General features: G+C 34.6%; 2 protein-coding genes across 4 annotated transcripts in view; one reads left to right on the top strand and one right to left on the bottom strand.

Moving 5' to 3' along the window:
- LOC114331118 (probable phosphoserine aminotransferase) overlaps window positions 1-9,956 on the bottom strand; it is a 99,855-nt gene extending 89,899 nt beyond the window's left edge. Inside the window, exon 1 of the mRNA XM_050649716.1 lies at window positions 9,769-9,956. Within this exon, the coding sequence (XP_050505673.1) occupies window positions 9,769-9,825 (57 nt within the window). The 5' untranslated portion in view covers window positions 9,826-9,956. The remainder of the gene's footprint in view (window positions 1-9,768) is intronic.
- The window catches only part of LOC114331115 (uncharacterized), a 276,343-nt gene that overhangs the window by 80,095 nt on the left and 172,939 nt on the right, over window positions 1-23,309 (top strand). The window lies entirely within an intron of this gene.

Raw genomic sequence — 23,309 nt, 5'->3', positions numbered from 1 at the left:
CGTTCGTAAGACATCCCAGAATAAGGTTCAAGAAGTCGCCCACGGGAAAAGTGATCCAAATTTTTTTTAACAATTTTTTTTTCATCAAATTTTAAAAATCAATATTTTTGGCCCGTACAAATTTTGTTTAGATTTATTGGATCATTCTGGTTAAAAAAGATCTCTTATAATTTTTCTCTAAAGTTGATCGTTTTCGAGGTATAAACAATTTAAAATTGAAAAAAATGAAAAATGGCGATTTTCAAAGCTTAATAACTCTGTTAAACGTTATTGCTATGAAAATCAGAAAGTGACTAAATCAAAGTTTAAAGCACCCCCTACAAGATCCTGGAGAAATTTTTGTTATTATTTTATTACTAAGCTGTATAAGGTTCAAGAAGTCGCCCACGGGAAAAGTGGTCCAAATTTTTTTTAACAATTTTTTTAAACAAATTGAAAAAATCAATATTTTTGGCCCTGACAAATTTTGTTTAGATGTTTTGGACCATTCTGGACAAAAAAGATTTCCCATAATTTTTCTCTAAAGTTGATCGTTTTCGAGGTATAAACAATTTAAAATTGAAAAAAAAAAAAACTAAAAATGACGATTTTCAAGGCTTAATAACTCTATTAAAAGTTATTACTATGAAAATCAGAAAGTGACTAAATCAAAGTTTACAGCACCCCCTACAAGATCCTGGAGAAATTTTTGTCATTATTTTATTACTAAGCTGTATAAGGTTCAAGAAGTCGCCCACGAGAAAAGTGGTCCAAATTTTTTTTTAATAATTTTTTTTAATCAAATTGCAAAAATCAGGATTTTTGGCCCGGACAAATTTAGTTTAGATTTTTTGGACCATTCTGGACAAATAAGATCTGTTATAATTTTTCTCTAAAGTTGATCGTTTTCGAGGTATAAGGGTCATTCCATTTCAAATCACTCAATTTTGGAGCAAAAAAAATTTCGGACCTCCGATTTGTCTGAAAATTGATATGTAGCTTCTGCGGGACGTAAAAATAAGATATTTAAGGTCAAAAAATCTTCTTCTTCTTTTTTTCTCAAAATGTTATTTTATGCGATTTTACAGTGATTTGGTGTTTATTTATACAAATTTGCATTTTCTATCGTAAAGTATCAATGGAAAACATAATATTTTAATAGAAGGGACTCAAAAATGTCATTATATGGCATTATAGCAAGTTACTTTAATTCAAAACAAGCTTTTGATTAAATTTTATAGTGCAGAAAACGTTAAAATACCGTTACATTTTTCTCCATTCCCAAAATACATCACAATCGATTTGGCTGAAAATTTGTCCACAGATAGACAAAACATAGGACTTTAAGTGGTGAGAAGGATTTGAATTATATTACAATACCAAAAATGTTACATACAATATTATAGTCAAAAATATAGGCGTCTACTGTAAGTACAATTAACTCGAAAATATCGACCTCACGACAAAAATTGTTAAAAGAAGTTGTAATAATTGTAAATACAATTTATTTGGAACAATTTCAGTTCCTACCATTTTTGTCGAAAAGTTAAAAAATGGCGGAGATATTGAGCAAAACAGGTTCTCCTTTAAAATCAAGATGGCGGCTAACGTAACGGAGGAATTCATTCATAATTTTAAATTTAGGCTACTATTGACTCCCCTAAAGATCAGAAAAATAAAATTTTGGGCAGCTCGACATTCAAGGTTATATGCTATCCCGACTGATGTATTTTGGGAATGGAGGAAAATGTAAAAAACGGTATTTTAACGTTTTTTACACTATAAAATTTGGTCAAAAACTTGTTTTGAATCAAAATAACTTGTTATAATGCCATATAATGACATTTTTGAGTACTTTCTATTAAAATATTATGTTTTTCATTGATACTTTACGACAGAAAATGCAAAGTTTAAATAAACACCAAATCACTGTAAAATCGCATAAAATAACAATTTTGAGAAAAAAAAGAAGAAGATTTTTTGACCTTAAATATCGTATTTTTACGTCCCTCAGAAGCTATATACCAATTTTCAGACAAATCGGAGATCCAAAATTTTTTGCCTGAGTGATTTGACATGGAATGTACCATAAACAATTTAAACATGAAAAAAACTAAAAATGGCGATTTTCAAGGCTTAATAACGCTGTTAAAAGTTATTATTCTTTTTCTCATGATCATCTTTCAGTGCGTCACAGTTTTTCGATTTCTCTCTAACGCATTAAATTGTATGTGACAGAAAAAAAGGCACGTCTGGGAATACTTCGGTAATTATTCTAGTTCGGTGATTATTCTAGTTGTCGATAGATGGCGCCATAATCAAAAAAGAATTATTTATTAAATAAAATAATAATATTATCAATATAATCTGTACAATTTATAAGACTATACAAATGAAAGAAAATACCATTTTATAAATGCAATAGACACAATTGATTTGGTTTTATTCCAAATTGAAAATAAAATTTGACAACTGTCAGATTTAACTAAAATGTCACGTTAGAATAAATGTCATAAATGTGTATTATCACGGACTTACCTTTTTTTCTATAATTTGTGACGCACTGAAAAATGTTCATGAAAAGGAGAATACTATGAAAATCAGAAAGTGACTAAATCAAAGTTTAAAGCACCCCCTACAAGATGCTGGAGAAATTTTTGTCATTATTTAAGTAGTAAGCTGTTATTTTTAATCATTAACAATAAGCCGTAAGATCGCATTGACGCAACTGTAAATGTGAGTGCGAGTAAGATACACTACCGGAATGGCATCTCTCTTGCACTCACTATAGACGGGCACCTGATACGTGCAGGCGCTCATTATTATTACTTAAAAATAACAGCTTAGTAATAAAATAATGACAAAAATTTCTCCAGGATCTTGTAGGGGGTGCTTTAAACTTTGATTTAGTCACTTTCTGATTTCATAGTAATAACTTTTAATAGAGTTATTAAGCCTTGAAAATCGCCATTTTTCGTTTTTTTCAATTTTAAATTGATTATATCTCGAAAACGATCAACTTTAGAGAAAAATTATAAGAGATCTTTTTTATCCAGAATGGTCCAAAAAATCTAAACAAAATTTGTCCGGGCCAAAAATATTAATTTTTGCAATTTGATTAAAAATTTTTTTTTTTTTTAATTTGGACCACTTTTCCCTTGGGCGACTTCTTGAACCTTATTCTGGAATGTCTCACGAACGTGATTATGCAAAAAATGTCATGGGAATATTTTCTCCGACGAACCCGCCGTTTTCGGCTTGTCTAATAAGCCACAAATTTACTAAAAAAATGTTTTTATTAACGTTTCGACGGTTAAATCGGATCCTATTTGGACGTTAATAAAATAATTTTTTTAGTAAAATTGTGGCTTATTTCCCATTAAAAATAGTTAGTTACAAAAATGCCACAAGAAAATAGCTTCAAAACAACATTGTTTAACATATTTTAAAAATTTAAGTATTTCTTACCTTATATACCTAGAATAATATCACCTAAAAGTAACACTAGAACAAAATCAAATCAAAACTAAAAATATGAAATCAATTAAAATTAACACACAAATTATATTATTAATCTATAAAAAATATAGAATTACAATTAATAATTAGGGTACGCTTAAAACTGATTTAGCAACAACTTGTCAAAGCGAAAAGAGGCGTAATTCTGACGTCACTCCATAGCTCACTTACACGGCGGCGAACGGCACACTCCTAATTTGAGGCTTAGAAATCGAAAAAGCGACCATGGGAGATGAATGGCAAATTTTTATAATTCTTTATATTTTCGAGGTAGCTGAATCCGAATATGAAGTTTATTTTTATCTAGAATTGGTGGAACATGTTCAAAAATCAAATTTCATGTAAAAATTCAAAAAATCAATTTTGATGATTTTTCAACTTTACCTCACTGTATCTTTGGTCGCTGTAAATATTTACTTTTGAAAATTTTACTGTGTCATTTTTTAAGTATTTAGATACCAACGAGCTTTGTCTAAAGTGTTTAAACGAATTCAAAAAGGAGTTATTAATTTTTAAACATTTTGTCGTCAGATTTCGTTAGTTTCATGTTTAATTAAAAAAGTTGAGCGACGAAGTTTTTAGCTTATAATTTTAACCAATACAGTATTAAAATATAAGTGATGAAGAAGTTTTCTGAAAAATTTCCAGTCAAAATATGTAATAGGAAAAAAGTTATATGACTTTAAAAATCGCACACCTAGTGTTAGGCAAGCGGCAGCAACCCCTAAAATGATGTTATACCGACCACGAAAATCAACTTTAAGGTGAATGACAAATTTTGATGATTCTTTATGTTTTCGAGGTCGCTGAATCTAAATATGATGTTTATTTCTATTTAAAATTGGTGGAACATGCTCAAAAATCAAATTTTATGCAAAAATGCAAAGAATCAATTAAGATGGTTTTTCAATTTTAACTAGATTTATCTTTGATTGCTTTCGAAAATGTTACTGTATTATCTTTGAAGTAATTAGACAACAATGAGATTTGTACAATATGTTTAAACTATCCCTTTTAAGCGCCATATTGGCTAACCTTACAACGATGCGATCGACACAAACGCCAGAGGTACGTTTGGCATATTCACCAATGTTATATCTTGATTGGACATAAGCGCCATTTTCTAGTTTTTAATTTATTTCAGACAGTATTTTCAGCCACATTAATGTTCATAAAATATTAAAATTTGAAAAAAAAATCACCAATTTTTTTGAGTCACTGTGCAGATAAGCAGAATTGGTAAAAATAAAAATAATCAGTTTTTTGGCTTTCTTGAAAAATCAATTTATTGTCGTTTATGCCGTTTTGGCTTGACAGCGTCGATCTAACGGTGCTCGTTTTAAAGGCCTTTTCAAACACTACAAAAGGAGTTGATAGCATTACACACCTAAAACCTACCGTTCCTCTGTTATTTCAACTTGAATACACCAATTTGAGCATGCACCAAAAAAGCAAACTCTTTTTCACCTACCATATATCTTTTTGTATTATTAACAGAACATTTACGAAGGAACGAATCTCTTTATTATTTATAATCTAAAAAAATGTTTTATACAGTGTTTTTAGTTCGATGTATAGTTTTTAAGGTATTCACAAAAAACCGTCCGAAAAGGTGTAATTTTTCAATGAAAATGGCCAATTTTCAACTACGCATAACTCAAAAAGTATCGAGTTCTCAAAAAAAAAGTATAGACCAGTTTTTGCTTAGAAATAGGTTTTCTAGCCACTTTCGTTATTTTGACCAACAAATTTTTCACCCCCTTGAAGGGGTGGGAACCGCCCCAAGATAAAAAGCGCCATAGTATATAGGGTAGATTTTGTTTCTTGAGCAATTCCCTACCTTCTGTGAAAATATCAAGTACATCGATGTAGTAGGATGGAATTCGGAGCCAAGCACCCTCATTCACTGCCCTAGAATAATGCTCTGCTATCATCGCGTGAGAGAGAACACACACAAGATTATAGCAAAATTTCTATTTACTGTAACTTTTCGAGTTTTTGAGCTACAGCAACGAGTTTTATGTCATTGGAAAGGTAATTTTGGATTCTTTCAAAATATGTAAAAATATACAGGGCGTATCTAAAAAAATTAAGATTTTTTTTTCATTTCCGTTTCAACCGGAAGCCATATTTTGGGTAAAATTCATTGTTATAATAGATAATAAAGTATCATGTATATCTGCAAAATTTCAGATTTTAGTTTCTATTACAAAGGAAGTTACGGGCAGCCGAATATTTTTTTATAAAAAATTCATAACTCCCCTCTTATGGGGAATTAAGAAATCTGGCTGATGTCATTCCATTTACCTAGAGGATATCAAAACTACATCAAAAAATAAACAAATTCCTTGGAGCTATTTTTGAGAAAATCTAGTTCAAAATTATGTCAAATTTTGACCCCTTAAATATAGGCAACCCATAACTTTTTCTGAAAAATAATAATCTTCCTCTTAGAGCCCCATCTTTAGGCTATATAACGACTTTTTCAAATTAAACTTATCTTAAACAAGTTTTTAGATAGGTAGAGAAATGTGTCGGGTGGGCAGTCGGCCATTTTGGCCGCCATTTTGAATTTGGAAATGTCAAATTTCGTATTTAGATTAACCTATCAATGAGCTAACTTTGAGTTAAATTTCATTCGTTTCGGTCAAAATTTGCAAAAATGGACCCTAAATAACCCCCCTATTTCGGCCCCCCTTTGAGAGATTTTTTTTAAAAGCATAGTTTCTCGACAAAATTCTCTTAAACTTACTCATACCGAATTTCATTGAAATCGGTCCGGTAGTTTTTGCTGGGCGGTGGCGACATACGTACGTACATACGTACGTACGTACATACGTACGTACATACTTCCGACATGTTTTTTTATTTGCTTTTTAGACTCAGGGGGACTCAAAACGTAAAAAAAAGTGAAATCTGAAAAAAAATTTTTTGCACGATCCTATAACTTTATCTATTATACTATACTACGTATATAGTACGATAAAGTAAAATCGAAAAGTTGCAATTTTTGAACCCGAATAACTTTTGATTTAAAAATAAAATAGCAATTCTGCTTACCTTATTTGAAAGTTTAAGTCAAATTATATCGGTTTTGATTATGTGCATTGCTAAAAATTTATTTTTTTATTATTAAACAAAGCTATAAACACCTAGTATTAGGAAATATTTTGAACTTTTTAGTTATGTTAATTACCATGTAATAAATGCATAACTTATCTTCACATGTACCTATGTGTGGCAGATTCGTGCAAATATTATCAGAAAAATTGTGCGTTTAATGGTAGAAGCATATAATTTGGACCACATTTACTACACATACAAAGGTTTAAATTTAGATATGAGGCCATCTCAAGTTTTGCTTTTCACAAAAAAGGCGGCATTCAAAATGGCGACAAAATACAAACATATTTGATCGAATTAAAATGATAAATTCAACGATATTTTTAAAATTTTTATACAAAACAATTGTTATTGTTTAAACAATTAATAAACAATTAGCGGCCAAATCTGAGAGTAGAACTTTTTACTTTAACATGTATATAAACTATCCAGGGCCGCCGCTAAGGTGTAGGCCGCCCGTGTGCAACTTAATATTTGACGCCCTCTTCCAATTTCAACACTTTAGAAAAATGTACCTTACTAGTATTTAAAGAAATGTGCAGAAGTAATATGTTGAGTAAATGTCTTGTTATTTTGAAAATCCGAGTTCATTGTCTTTCCAAAGAGACACTAATTGTATCTGAACGTCTGCTGTCCTTCCGGTGAGTACCGATTCCACAAGGATAGAAACTATTTTCACCTAGGTATTATTTTTATTAAATGAAATAAAATAATAAATAAAATCTCTCTGTCTGTTCTCTTCTCCCTCTTTTTCTCTTTCTGTTCTCTTTCTTTCTTCCTCTCTCTTGGTTTGCTGTTTCTCTCTTCCTTCCCTTTTCCCTCTTATCTTCTCCGTCTTTTCCATTGCTTTTGATTGCACTGGTTCTAGATCCGATTTATTCCTTTTCTTCCACTTCTCGCCTCCAGCTTTTCTCCGCTCGACTTTCGCCCCTTCCCTTTTCCCTCCCTCTTTTGTTTTCTCTTTCGCCCCCACTGCTCTCTTTTCCGCCTTTATTATTGTTTCTTTTTGTCCCATTTGTCTTCCCACGAGTTGGGTCTGCTGATCGGTTCAGTGAGGCAGTGCGCCCTTGCCCCTCCAAGGCTATTTTCCACTCGGGTTCGCCATCTCCCTTAGACATTGCTTGTAACCCACTATGTTACCCCTGGGCCATCACCCCTTCGGCATGATGGTGTTACGTCTTGAGGTTTGGGTGGCGGTATATTAGGATGATACATAGCAGTCATCCCTATGCATATCCGTTTGTTTTCAGTGGTTTCCTCCACTGGTTTCAGAGGTTTTCTCCTCGAGTATAGGTTTGGGTATCGGGACGTGTACCTATGATGGGTAGGGGTGGGTGTCGTATGATAGTTGGGAGTGTTAATTATCACACAGAGACACGTTGGGAGCTTGGCTAGAGGAGAGCGGATAGCTGCTCCCATTTGTTGCCTTTTACGATGAGCAGGAGAAGCTGTGGAGGTATTCTATTTGAGCGGCCCGCCTCCACACGGGGACGAGAAAAATATCTAAAAGTCCGAAAGCCGCCAGCCGATTTGAATGAAAAAATATTCCCGGAACTGTTTTATGACTAACTATACTTGCAAAAGGGCAGTGTATACAATAAATAATATGTTCTCATATTTTTGTTTACATTAGGATGAAAAAAGAACGCATTTTAGTATTATCAGGTAATAATAATAATAGTTTACAGAATTTTCTGAATCATTCCTATTTAATTATTTGAATTTATTTTCGTTAAAAAAAAAGTATTATTATAAGTGGCCTGCTTTTGGCCGCCCCTATTGTTGGCCGCCCGTGTGCGATGCACACTTTGCACACATGGTAGCGGCGGCCCTGAAACTATCAAAAAAGGTTTTAGAAAAATATTAGCTTGTTTAAATTTTTCCGAAACAATGCATGTTTTCGTTCTAATTGCACTCCCCTATAGTGCGTGAGTGATGTTTTCAATGATTTCTCATTTAAAATCGAACGAGTATGTAGAGTAGGTACAAGTGCAAGCGAGACAATATCTACGTAGCATGCATTAAAACGCATGTATTAGGCACGAGAAACACTATGTGTTTATAGCTTTGTTTAACAATAAAAAAATAAATTTTTAGCAATGCACATAATCAAAGCCGATATAATTTGACTTAAACTTTCAAATACGGTAAGCACAATTGCTATTTTATTTTTAAATCAAAAGTTATTCGGGTTCAAAAATTGCAATTTTTCGATTTTTTGAAATTTCAATAGCGGTTATCTCGAAAACTATGCATCCTACGAAAAAACTTGTAGGAACATTTTTTGCTTAGAATGACCCAAAAAATACAAAAAAAAGTTTTGTTTTGCGAGAAATCGCTGTTATGTAATTCCTCAAGTTCTCTGTTTACAACGGCGTAACCCGGATGGCCCTTAAGAGGGTTACAAGGCCCTAAACTAAGGGGGGTTACAACTACTGGAAGGTCTCTAGAGGGTATGGTGTTAAGCGTATAGAGCTCAAAGTACATCCCAACGGTGGGGGGGGGTTATAACCCCCAAACCCCCCTGGTTACGCCTATGTTTGTCTATAACAATCTTATTGACATCCGGATTAACTATTACCCAAAAAATTGGTGTTTTACGGGTCAAAATCCATAAAAAAACTTGGGTAAGTCCATCTGAATGAAGGAGGCCGTTGTACCCACCCTGGCGACAGGACTACTACTATACGTATGCCAAATTTCACGTGAATCCAAGCGGTTCTTTAAAATTTAGAGGGTTTTCAATATTTTACCGTTAAAGAACGTAGGTACTACAAGCGTAGGGCGGAAAATTGGTATTAAATCCGGCACTGCCTCCTGGGTCTGTAGTCTGTCCTGTCAATCGTATCTCACGGACCCCCAAATGTAGGCAACTCATATCTCATATCGCTATCGCTAGTTATTTGTTGCCACAAGATTTAGTATGTTCTCAAAACATCATCTAAACTTATTAATCAATAAGCTCAAAGATTTATTTTTCTACACTGGTAATTCATAAATGACCCAAAATTATGCAAAACTATAAAACTGATGATTTAGTACCTATAATTTGCACGAACAATGGTATGCTTACGAGTGACCTCGAAATGATCATACTAACAACAAACTGTAAATTATGAATTATGATAAAAATAAAAAGTGCCTTACCTCTCTGGGTAATTTTGCTGGACCAGCTCCAAAATTAATGACACGTTTTTTGTCCATTTTTAATAGCAATTAACCAACCACTGTAGAAAAATTTATTGGGGATATTATTATATATTATAACGTGTTAAATAAAAATTGTATAAGGAAATTATCATAATTAGTTGATACAGACGAACCGCATTGTTTTCTAATCTGTACGAATTGATTTAACAGAGTAGTACTTGCCCTTTTAGCAATATTTTAAACACTTTCGTTCAAGTTAAAGGGAGTTCATAAAAATTTACGATTGATAACGAAGAGTAAGTAGGTAAAGTTAATAAGTAAAAATGAAATTAAAAATACTTAATTATGAGAAATAAAAAACAGTAAAACTCCAGAGACATTTATAGTCTAAGGGCCGGTTGTTCGAACGCTAATCAACAATGATCATTATCAAATATTTAATTACTGTCACCAACTGTCAATGTCTACTTTGTTTGGGTTGCTGAATTACAATTATGAAATTACTTAATTAATTATGTTAATAATTGTTATGTTAATTGATTACCTAATCTCATAATTATAATCAATTATGTTTTCAGCAACCCAATAAAAGTTGACATTGACAGTTTTGGTGACAGTAATTAAATATTTGATAGTGATCATTGTTGATTAGCGTTCGAACAACCGGCCCTTAGAGCTGCGAGCGGATTTTGTGCGTGACAAAATCCGTAATATTAAAAAGTATACGGGGATATGTTGAACTAGTTGTGTACATGACTTTCCCCAACGGCCGGAAACCAGAGTGGGGGACGAGGGTAGTTATAAGGGGTCAAAGTCGCGGTTTTTATTATTTTTTTGTGATGCTCATGATCGCGATAGTGCACCAAAATTTGGGAATAAGTAGGTCATGACGTAATTAAGTAAAATCTCTAGGGGCGAAACGCAGCGTGGCTGACAAAGGGGTGGGGGTAGGGGTGAATATAATAATAATAATAATAGAGTTTATTTGTAGCAACCTAGTACATAATAAATAAACCCAATTCTCACTGAAGTTGTTAGTCACGTGGACTACAACTTGCGCGTGAGGGTTAAATTTAGATTATAAAAACAACATGAATTTATCTTAAAGTTTACAAAAAGGAATCGAATATAGTCTTGTTCATTCTTGTTCGCTCATCTGTCTTTAAATTTGGGCTCCTCTTCTCACTAATTCAGTTACGTTAAATTTTGTTTACCGGACCTACAAAAATCTCTAATACAATTCAACAAAGGATTGTGAAAACTTCCGATGGGATTCTTCTGGCGGGACTTCGTTTTCTATGAGAATTTTCATGATATTTTGAAGGTGTTTTATCTATTTTCACCATAATTTTTACAATTTAAATATTTTAATATATAATAAATATAAAGGGTTTTTGCGACGTTCGTGATTGAGATAGTGCACCAAAATTTGGGAATACGTAGACCATGATATAACTAAGTAAAATCCCCAGAGCCGGAAACCAGAGTGGGGGACGAGGGTAGTTATAAGGGGTCAAAGTCGCGGTTTTTATTATTTTTTTTGTGACGCTCATGATCGAGATAGTGCACCAAAATTTGGGAATAAGTAGGTCATGAGGTAACTAAATAAAATCTCCAGGGGTGGAACGCTGCGTGGCCGACAAAAGGGTGGGGCAGGTGTGAATATAATAAATATAAGGGTTTTTTCCGACGTTCGTGATTGAGACAGTGCACCAAAATTTAAGAATAAGTAGACCATGACATAACTAAGTAAAATCCTCAGAGCCGGAAAGCAGAGTGGGGGATGAGGGTAGTTATAAAGGGTAAAAGTCACGGTTTTTATTATTTTTTTTTGTGACGCTCATGAGGAGATAGTGCACCAAAATTTGGGAGTACGTAGGTCATGACGTAACTAAGTAAAATCTCCAGGGCGGAACGCTGCTTGGGGTACAAAGGGGTGGTAGGCAGAGGTGAGTATAAAAATATAAGAGGTTTTTTTGCCGTTCGTGATCGAGATAGTGCACCAAAATTTGGGAATAAGTAGATCACGACAATACTAAGTAAAATCTCCAGGGGCGGAACGCTGCGTGGGGGACTAATGCCGTGCTGCGTCACAAAAAAATTATACAAACTGAAAATTTGACCCCTTAAAACTATCCTCATCCCCAACTCTGGTTTACGCCCCTGGAAAGTTTGCTTAGTTACGTTATGATCTACTTACTCCCAAATTTTGGTTCACTATCTCGATCACTAACGTCACCAAAAATCCCTTATAATTTTTATATTCACCCCTACCCCACCACTTTATTGCCCACGCAGCGTTCCGCCCGTGGAGATTTTACTTATTTACGTCATGACCTACGTATTACCAAATTTTGGTGCACTATCTCGATCATGAGCGTCACAAAAAAAATAATAAAATCCCCGATTTTGACCCCTTATAACTACCCTCGTCCCCCACTCTGGTATCCGGTTCTGGGGATTTTAGTTAGTTATGTTATGTTCTACTTGTTCCCAAAATTTGGTGCACTATCTCAATCACGAACGTCGCAAAAAACCCCTTATATTTTTTATATTCACCCCTGCCCCACCCCTTTGTCGGCCACGCAGCGTGCCACACCTGAAGATTTTACTTAGTTACGTCATGACCTACTTATTCCCAAATTTTGGTGCACTGTCTCGATAATGAGGATCACAAAAAAAATAACAAAAACCGCGAATTTGACCCCTTATAACTACCCTCGTCCCCCACTCTGGTTTACGGCTCTGGGGATTTTACTTAGTTATGTCATGGTCTACTTAATCCCAAATTTTGGTGCACTATCTCAATCACGAACGTCGCAAAAAACCCTTTATATTTTTTATATTCACCCCTACCCCCACCTTTTTGTCGGCCACGCAGCGTTCCGCCCCTAAAGATTTTACTTAGTTACGTTATGACCTACTTATTCCCAAATTTTGGTGCACTATCTCGATCATGACTGTCACAAAAAAATAATAAAAACCGCGACTTTGACCCCTTATAACTATCCTCGTCCCACACTCTGGTTTCCGGCCGTTAGGGAAAGTCATGTACACAACTAATTCAACATGTCCCCTATAGTTTTTCCATATTACTTATCACGCACAAAATCCGCTTTTATCTCTCCGACTATTACGCATGTTACAATATACATGCAACGATTTTCGATATTATATTGCAAAATACTCTTCGGGATTTCATCAATGTTGGGATGTTCAAAGAATATCTTCTTACCTTGGCAACATCGAAATTTTAAGTTTTTCACATAGTTTTTGAGGGTTAAAAATGGCCGATTGCGCAATTTTTACATTTTTAATCGCTTATATGTCAAAAACTATCAACTTTAGAGAAAAGTCACTAAAGACCTTTTCTGTTTGAAATGATCCAAAAACCCTAAAAAACTTTGTTCGATGCAAAAAAAGAATTTTGGGCAAAAGCTAAAAAAAAAACGTTTCAAAAAATTTTGGCCCATTTTTGGACCTGGCAACATGCAAAAAGATTGTGCAAAAAATCCGAATAGGAATATTTTTCCTAGCGGATGTGCAGTGGCTTTCTGGACTATACGCGAAATATTTACTAAACTTCATAAGTAATTAAAGGACACCGCACACATCTTTTGGAAAATATAATGTCCTCAAATGAAATAAAATTTACATGAATAGATTGACCTCGAAATTTCAATCATTTTATACTATTGCGCCAACTTTGAATTCTGCTTAATTAGGGGGTTAATTGTAACAAAAGTTTATCGAAATCGCATTTTTAAAGTTCATAAAAATGTCATTTATAAATAATAATACTAGTCTATCGGTTATTGAAAACAGGCTACCCACCATTAGCTTAAGCCGATTAGAGGCAGTACAACTGACCAAATTATACCTACTTTATTATCAATAATAATAGGACAAGATAAGAGAAAGCCTCTGCCTTAATAACTCAGAAAGATTTATGGAGTAAGCGAGTTACAAAATACTTTTTCTCTCTTTGACAGACGTACATTCCCGTTTGATTTTAGAGTAATATTTATCAATTTACGCTCTTATTCAAAATGAAGAGTTAGCGCAATGATATTAAATTAGTGTAATTTCAAGAGCAATCTATTCATGTATAGTAAGACCGATTTATCTACAACCGCGAGGAGAAGAGACGACAGACGTTCTTTTATGCGGTGCAAGTGACCTTGAGGGTTGCAGTCAAATCTGTTATACTGTAAATTTTATTTCAGTTGAGTGACATTATATTTTCCATAAGATGCGTGCGGTGTCCTTTTTCGCAAAATTGAAAAAATATTGGTTACTTTATTAAGAAAAAAAAAAAGAACATGTCGTGTGTACTTTATACGCACGTAAGAAGTTATACTTCTATTATTATGATTTCAACGAAATAGATATATTTTAAACAGTTTAGTTGTATTTTTATTTAAATATTAAACTAATTTTATTACTTAAGAAATGCCAAAAATTAAAAATAACGTTAACACGTAAGTTTTTATGAACTGTAGCCTTCCCGCAGTTACTTTCCCTTGATGAGAAACGTCAGATTTTATAAGCAAATTTTTAATTTTCTTTTCATCTTATTTTAGTACTAGTTATTATATTCCCATCGAAGACAAATCCAAAGATACAAAAATCATAATAAATGTAAACTAAAAGAAAAGATGGTTCAGACTGGATTACAGTACAGAGCCTCTACTATGTGCTTATACGTATTTCGAAATAACCGTTTCCTCATCGGAGCACCTGGGTAGAGGCACTGAACTGAAATAAAATCCTTTCATCCTTTTGATATAATTATCAAAATAATTACCAAAGATGCTACTAGCACCATCTACGATTCGAACGTCAAATAATTCAGGAGATAAAATTCCAAATTATTTGTCCTCTGAGCTTTTTAAGTTGGAAAAATAAAGCATACCAGAGTGGCGAAATACTCGACAAGGGAAATCTAAAATTGCATTTCACGATATGTCATTTACCATGATAAATTATCATTGATAATAATCTTAGCGAATTATTTCCTTTGATATCCACAAAATTGAATAAAGTAGGTATAAACTAAAAGAATGGCAAATTATGGCAAGTCCTGGAAAAATCCCCTATTAATATAACTTTAATAAAAGCAGCGCAACAATTAACAATTCTATAACAATATCCAAGCAAACATAAAAATCAACAGCAGATTATCCAATAGCTTCATGTTAAATAAGGGACTACGACAGGGATGCAGCTTATCGCCAACACTGTTTAAAATCTATATAAATGAGGTCTTGAATAAGTGGCGCAAATCATGTTCTGAAATGGGGATACAGCTAAACGATGACTCAACACTATACATATACACACTGCATCTTGCTGATGATCAGGTGGTGATTGCCCAGGATAAAGCTGATCTAATATTTATGACAAACCGGCTGTTTCGAGAATACAAAAAATGGGGCCTATACGTTAATATGAAAAAATAAAAATATATGTGTATAGGAGGACAGAAAAGTGAGTTACAACTAGAGGATGATATGGTTATCGAGCCAAGCTCTGATTATGTATACCTTGGAACGAGAATCCAACAAAGTGGAAGGACAGAATTCGAAATAGAGGAACGAATTATGAAAGGAAAGAAGGTAATAGGAGCTTTGAACTCACTACTTTGGTCAAAAACCATAACAAAAGAAAAGAAAACACACCCTTATAATAGCATCTTTAAAAGCGTAGTATTGTATGGATGTGAAACCTGGCAACTGAATAAGCGCACAGAACAGAAGTTGCTCGCACTGGAAATGGACTTCTTGCGAAGATCGGCCTGCATCTCCAGACTCTCACATATAACGAATGAAGGGGTGCGAGATCTTATGGATAGAAAAACAAACATAATTAAAGAAGTCCAACAAAAACAACTTTGTTGGTATGGTCATGTACAAAGAATGGAGGAACATCGACTCCGAAAGTTAATAATGGGATGGCAACCCCCAGAAAGAAGGAAAAGGGGAAGACCGAAAACAACCTGGATAAGTGGAATCCAGAAAGCCATGTCTGAGAGAGATCTCCGACCAGGAGATTGGACAGATCGACGCGGCTGAAGAATAGGAACCGGAAGGCGCAGGACACTATAAACCGGTGTTATATATATATATATATATATATATATATATATATATATATATATATATATACATCCTACTATCAATTTGGCATCGATACATTATGCATTTACCATCGATTTGGCATCGTCTTGCAAAGTGGCATCTGTATATCGATGCCACTTTACACTACCTTAATAACTTTATTCCTGTACTTGCTACCAGAAGTCTAATCAGCTCGGTAGTTAGAGATTTGATTCCTTGATGTTACTTTAATATATCAGCTTTCCTTGTTTACCTCTTACTAAGTTATATAAGTTTATTCCATAAAATGTTGGAGTCCAAAATGATCGTACAGTGAAAATATTATATACATTTAGTTCAGTGTTTTACCGTTTTGTCGCTGCCGTTATATACATGAAAACGTATATCCCACTTTCATTATCAATCATTTTGGCATCAGAAATTTGGCATCACTGTTGAATACAATATTATTCACAACGAAAAATAGACAATTTGAGAATGTATATATTATTTTCATAAAGAAATCAGTCTGGCATCATGTTTTATTGTTTTCACCCAATTTTGAAAAAATGTGAAAACTTTGTATTATCCACGTCCGTCTGTCCGTCTGTCTGTAACCACAACTCCTCCGTCAATATACCAGCTAGAATGACAAATGAGGTATCAAATGAAAGCTGATAATCCAAGGATCGTACTAAAGGTGAGATATTTGACCTTGGCGGTCTGTCCGTCGGTCTTTACGACCGCGAATATAACTCCTCCATCATTATACCAGGTAGAATGACAAATGAGGTGTCAAATGAAAGCATATAATCCAAGGATGGTACTGACGGTGAGATATTTGACCTAGGCTGTTTTTCCGTCGGTCCCTCCGACCGCAAATATAACTCCTCCGTCATTATACCAGGTAGAATGACAAATGAGGTGTCAAAAGAAAGCTTATAATACAAGGATGGTACTAAAGTTGAGATATTTGACTTAGGCGGTCTGTGACTCGGTCCCTCCGACCGCGAATATAACTTATCCGTCATTATACCAGGTAGAATGACAAATGAGGTGTCAAATGAAAGCTGATAATCCTAGGATGGTACTAAAGGTGAGATATTTGACCTAGGCTGTCTTTCCGTCGGTCCCTCCGACCGCGAATATAACTCCTCCGTCATTATACCAGGTAGAATGACAAATGAGGTGTCAAAAGAAAGCTTATAATACAAGGATGGTACTAAAGGTGAGATATTTAACTTAGGCGATCTGTGCGCCGGTCCCTCCGACCGCCAATATAACTCCTCCATTATTATACCAGGTAGAATGACAAATGAGGTGTCAAATGAAAGCTTATATTCCAAGGATGGTAATAAAGGTGAGATATTTGACCTAGGCTGTCTTTCCGACGGTCCGTACGACCGGGAATATAACTCCTCCGTCATTATACCATGTAGAATGAGAAATGAGGTGTCAAATGAAGGCTGATATTCCAAGGATGGTACTAAAGGTGAGATATTTGACCTACATGGTCTGTCCGTCGGTCCGTCCGACCGCGAGTATAACTCCTCAATCATTATACCAGGTAGAATGATAAATGAGGTGTCAAATTAAAGCTTATAATCCAAGGATGGTACTAAAGGTGAGATATTTGGCCTAGGCAATCTTTCTGTCGGTCCGTACGACCGCGAATATAACTTCTCCGTCATTATACCAGGTAGAATGACAAATGAGGTGTCAAATGAAAGCTTATATTCCAAGGATGGTACTAAAGGTGAGATATTTGACCCAGGCTGTCTTTCTGTCGGTCCGTACGACCGCGCATATAACCCCTCCGTCGTTATACCAGGTAGAATGACAAATGAGGTGTCAAATGAAAGCTGATAATCCAATGATACTACTACAGGTGAGCGATTTGACCTAGGCTGTCTTTCCGCCGGTCCGTACGACCGCGACTATAACTTCTGCGTCTTTATACCAAGTAGAATGACAAATGATGTGTCAAATGAAAGCTGATAATCCAATGATGGTACTACAGGTGAGCGATTTGACCTAAGCTGTCTTTCCGCCGGTCCGTACGACCGCGACTATAACTTCTGCGTCTTTATACCAAGTAGAATGATAAATAAGGTGTCAAATGAAAGCTTATAATCCAAGGATGGTACTAAAAGTGAGATATTTGGCCTAGACAATCTTTCTGTCGGTCCGTACGACCGCGAATATAACTTCTCCGTCATTATACCAGGTAGAATGACAAATAAGGTGTCAAATGTAAGCTGGTAATACAAGGATGGTACTAAAGGTGAGATATTTGACCTAGGCGGTCTGTCGGTGGGTCCGTCCGACCGCGAATGTAACTCATCTATCATTATACCAGCTATAATAATAAATGAGGTGTCAAATGAAAGCTTATAATCCAAGGATGGTACTAAAGGTGAGATATTTGAGCTGGGTACTCTTTCTGTCGGTCCGTACGACCGCCAATATAACTCCTCCGCCATTATACCGGGTAGAATGACAAATGAGGTGTCAAATAAAAGCTTGTGGGTGAAAACCTAGGACTAAGGACTAGGACCAATTTAAAAATAGGGCATATCAGAGATATGCCTTAGACATCATAGAAGACAATGACACAGAAAAATCAAACAAGCAATATGTCAAAAGGGCCTTAGTTATGTATCTTCGGTCCTGTTGGTCCAATCGTGATGTATAGCACCTCAAATGATAGGATTTGACAAACAGAATACAATGAGAGAAAAATCAAATACAACCTCATGTCAAAAGGGCCTTAGTCGCGTATCTTCGGTCCTATAAGACCAATCGTGACGTACGGCATCTCAAATAATAGGACTTGACAAATAAAATACAATGACACAGAAAAATCAAATACAGCAACAAGTCAAAAGGGCCCTAGTTATGTATATCTAGTCCTATTGGTCCAATTGTGACGTACAGCAGCTCAAATGGTAGGGTTTAATGAACAGAATACAATGACACAGAAAAATCAAATACAGCAATATGTCAAAAGGGCCTTATTTACGTATCTTCGCTCCTATTGGTCCAATCGTGGCGTACAGCACCTAAAATAACTGGATTTGACTAATATAATACAATGACGTATGAAAATCAATTACAGCATCATGTCAAAAGGGCCTTAGTCTTGTATCTACGGTTCTATTGGTTCAATCGTGACGTACAGCGTCTGAAATGATGGGATTTAACTGGCAGAATAAGATGGTGTAGACAAATGAAAATGACGGCATGTAATAACACTTTAAAATTGTAGAAATAAAATGGATTAACACACATGGTATGACATATTAGGTGAGAGTATTTAACAAATAGAATACGATTACATACGTCCAGTTTTTGACAAGCGACTTCTCTACATATGATAAACGCGAAAGGGCCCCAACGTTCACTGCTCGACATAGGCCTCCCGTTCACTGCATATACCCACTGCTTTCTGACGCTGTGACTTGAGAGGATAGGATTTAACGAATAGAACGACAAAGAAGACTAAACAAGGCAGCTCACGGGAAAAACACAACTGTCCGTTTATACTCTACAGGGAAGCATCAAATATTCAACGTAAGAATATATTAGAGTATAAGGGTATGATAAATCTTTTTCTTCTTTTTTTCATTTAGTGCATTCCGTACGTTTTTTAAACATAATCAGGAGAAGTTGTTGAATTTCTGAAGTCTATAAAAGAATTTCTTAACAAACCTTTTTTTAATTGTGTTATGGATTATTTTTAAGAATGTGTTTAAAAGGCAGTTCGCAGGCTTATTGTTCAATGGTCTTATCACTTTCAAGCGCCTGTCTTTTTTGTAGGACTATTAATTGTTACTTGTGATTTCAACCATTCTAGCGGGGCAATGCCTTTTCTATAACTGAAATGAATATTGTTATCCATTTAATTTTTTTCCTCAATTAATTGAATGCCTCCTACTGGTGTTTGGTCTAAGCTTACCGCTTTTCCCCATTTAAGCTAAACTGCTCGTCAAAAGTTAGGGATATAGAAAATTATGCTCATTTTCATAGCTAATTTTTTCGAGAACAGATTAACGGATTCCACTATTTTTTTTAATATTTTAGATTTTTCTTTAGTATTTACACAGTTGTGCAAAGGTTTACACAAACTTCTTTTTTGTACTTATACCGAGTGGTAGGTATAAGTACAGAAAAGAAGTTTGAGTAAACCTCTTGATAGGTATTAGTTACGTATCTTCACTCCCATTGGTCCCAACGTGTCGTACGGCGGGTCAAATCATTGGAATCAGCCAACAGAATACAATGACTAGGGAGCGGATTTATATGCGATCAATTTTGATGAAATATTCGCATATATATGCGGTAAAAAATTACGAAATATGCGCAAGATATGCACAAAAATTCAAAAAATGCGCATTTCGGGAAACCACAAATTTTCTGTCTTATTTAGTAATCTTATTTATTATTTTTCAAATAAAATCATTTTTTATATATGCAATTTATTCACAGTTTTTACAAAAACTGCTACCAATAGTTACCTATTTAAAATAAAACAACAATATCACTATAAATATATCTTCGATTATAATTCACTACAATGTGTTTTTCCAAATTCTTTACGAGGAAACATATTCTTTGATCAGACAAAATATTTTTATAACTTGAAAAACTCCTTTTAACATCGATAATTGGTGCGTATTTAAAATAACTTGTTAATTTCCGTTAGAAAATCGTAAAACTTTGGCTAAAGGTGTAAATTCTCTTAACAATAGAGGATTTAAAAAATCACCAGAATTATAGGTAGGTACCTACCCTAATAGCACAAGGACGTCCAATGGACGTCCTTCACGGACTTTAGGGACGTCCATTGGACGTCCGTTTTCGTCCGAGGAACGTCCTTTATACGTCCTATTTTGGTCCAAATGTCGCGCTACCGAACGTCCATTGGACGTCCATCTAATGTCCGAGGGGACATATATTGGATCTTAATCGGACGTAAATTGGACCTTAATCGGACGTCCTAGGGGACGTAAATTGGACCCTAATCGGACGTAAATTGGACCTTAATCGGACGTAAATTGAACCTTAATCGGACGTAAATTGGACCTTAATCGGACGTAAATTGAACCTTAATCGGACGTAAATTGGACTTTAATCGGACGTAAATTGGACCTTAATCGGACGTAAATGGGACCTTAATTGGACGTAAATTGGACCTTAATCGGAGTAAATTGGATCTTAATCGGACGTCTTAGGGGACGTGAATTGGACCTTAACAGGACGTCCAATTTTGGTCCAAATTCCACGTTGCCAAACGCCCAATGGGGGTCCACCTAACGTCCGAAGGGACGTTCGGTGGACGTCAATTGGGCCTTCATAGGACGTCCCAGTTTGGTCCAATGTATTGCTGCCGATCATCCATCTAACGTCCTGGGAGGACGTTCGGTGGACGTCTAGAGACGATATTTATACCTGTGGAGAATGTATTGTGGGAAATAAAAAATATATTTTTTAAGGAACTTATATTACATCTTATATTAATTTACAATTATTGGATATTAGATTATTTACATTAAATTATAATTACATTTCTCCAAGAAATTAACGCACCACCTTAAAAATGGGCCATTTTTGATGTCTCGAATTTCCTAAAGCCATTGTCCCATCTAAGTGATTTTTTTAATAATATTATAGCCTAGGCTATATGGGCTACCTCCATAAGCTTGTCATGCACGGGGAGCTATACTGTAATAATATTATATCACATCGCTGAGGGAACTCTACATTACATATACTTTTCGAATCAAAACTTTTATTCTCTTAATATTATTACTTAAAAAATATATACTACATTCGTCTCGCTAAACTCGAAAAATAACTTATAAACCATAAAAATCTCCAAAAATATAAATGACATAAATGAGAATTGGCACAATTATTATTATGGTTTTAAGTTGATTTTTCGGATTTAACTACAATATTATGCAAAAAATTATGTTATATCGCAGATTTAAAATGGGTTTATCTCGAAAACAGTTATATTAAGTTTAGCGAGATGATTGTAGTACACTTTTTTTAAGTAAAAATATTAAGAGAATAAAAGTAGACTGGTACGCAGTCTGATTTTTGCATAAGAGTTTAATGAAATGGTAACAAATCAATTGGAAGTTCTGTCCGACAAAATACATGGAACGTTTTCGGTAGTCTGATGTTGCAAGTTTTTAACCTGTTCCACAATTAAAACTTCCCCGGTTCCAGTATTCCCGTACATCAAAGTTTGTCCGACTAGACACCGTGAAGCTATTAACAAATTTTCAGCTTGCTGTTAATCAACTTTTTTTATTACGCGGGATCCAGGTCTATAAATGAATACAATAAATAAGTAGGTAGGTACATATTATACACTTATTTATACGAGTACAATTAATAGTAGAGCTGGTTTTTGGGATGTTACAAGCAGCATTTGCATTTCCACAGAGATACTTATGACAGAAATAATAAAATACCGAGACGGACTATTATTATAATAATTTACAATAGGACCCGACGCCGACGACCGACGCTATAGGGACAGGTAAAATTTATGACTGAACAATGCACCGAGCATCGATACAAGCAATATGTACCGGTCGAAGGTTATTTTTTATTGTGCCAAATGGACGTATATAGTACCTACCTTTAAAAATCGAATACACAAATTAAAAGATATTTAACAACCATAAAGATTTGTCAAACTCTATCACCGACTTCATGAAAACAAGTATTACTACATTCTTTGATGGTTTTTGCGTAAATTTTAAACGATTGACATGAAATTTGGCATACGCATAGCTAACATGCCAAAGAAAAAAAGTGATATTGTGCCAATGTGTGCTATTGCCCTGGGGTGAGTTTCACTCTTTCCCTGGGGTGAAAAACGTTCAAAATAAGTCCGGACTTCGATAAACTGATTAATATTAAGCAACCTTTATTCCATACTTACAAAGTATGTGTACTTACAAATTAGTATGTGAATTTGGGGGGTGAGTTTCACCCCGAGGAGGGGTGATATACAAAATATAGATAGATATACAAAAGATATACAAAAATGTTTCAAAACATCGAAAAAATGTGGTAAAATGCAAATATACATATCATATTATGATAAAATTGCGATTTTGGCGATTTGCCTTTTTGGATAGAATGATGATGATGTTGATTAGGATAAAACTGCGAAGAATTTTTTTATCGAAATATAGTAAAAAATATGAAAAATATACCAAAAAGCTTGAAAAAATATGTAAGTATGTAAGGAAAAACATAAATAATTAAATAAACTTTTGACAACACAACACAAAAGTTTGAAACACTCACTATTTGGATTGGTTGTCCTGGCTTGTGATTTTCTTCTTTGCAGATGACGCTCACGGATCGATGTCAATGTCCAACGGACGTCCGAGCACGGACGTCCAATGGACGTCC

This window comes from Diabrotica virgifera, chromosome 4 (genome assembly GCF_917563875.1).
Source record: "Diabrotica virgifera virgifera chromosome 4, PGI_DIABVI_V3a".
NCBI classification, from domain to species: Eukaryota; Metazoa; Arthropoda; class Insecta; order Coleoptera; family Chrysomelidae; genus Diabrotica; species Diabrotica virgifera.
The sequence above is the reverse complement of the archived record's forward strand: the minus strand, read 5'-3'. Positions and strand labels throughout refer to the sequence as shown.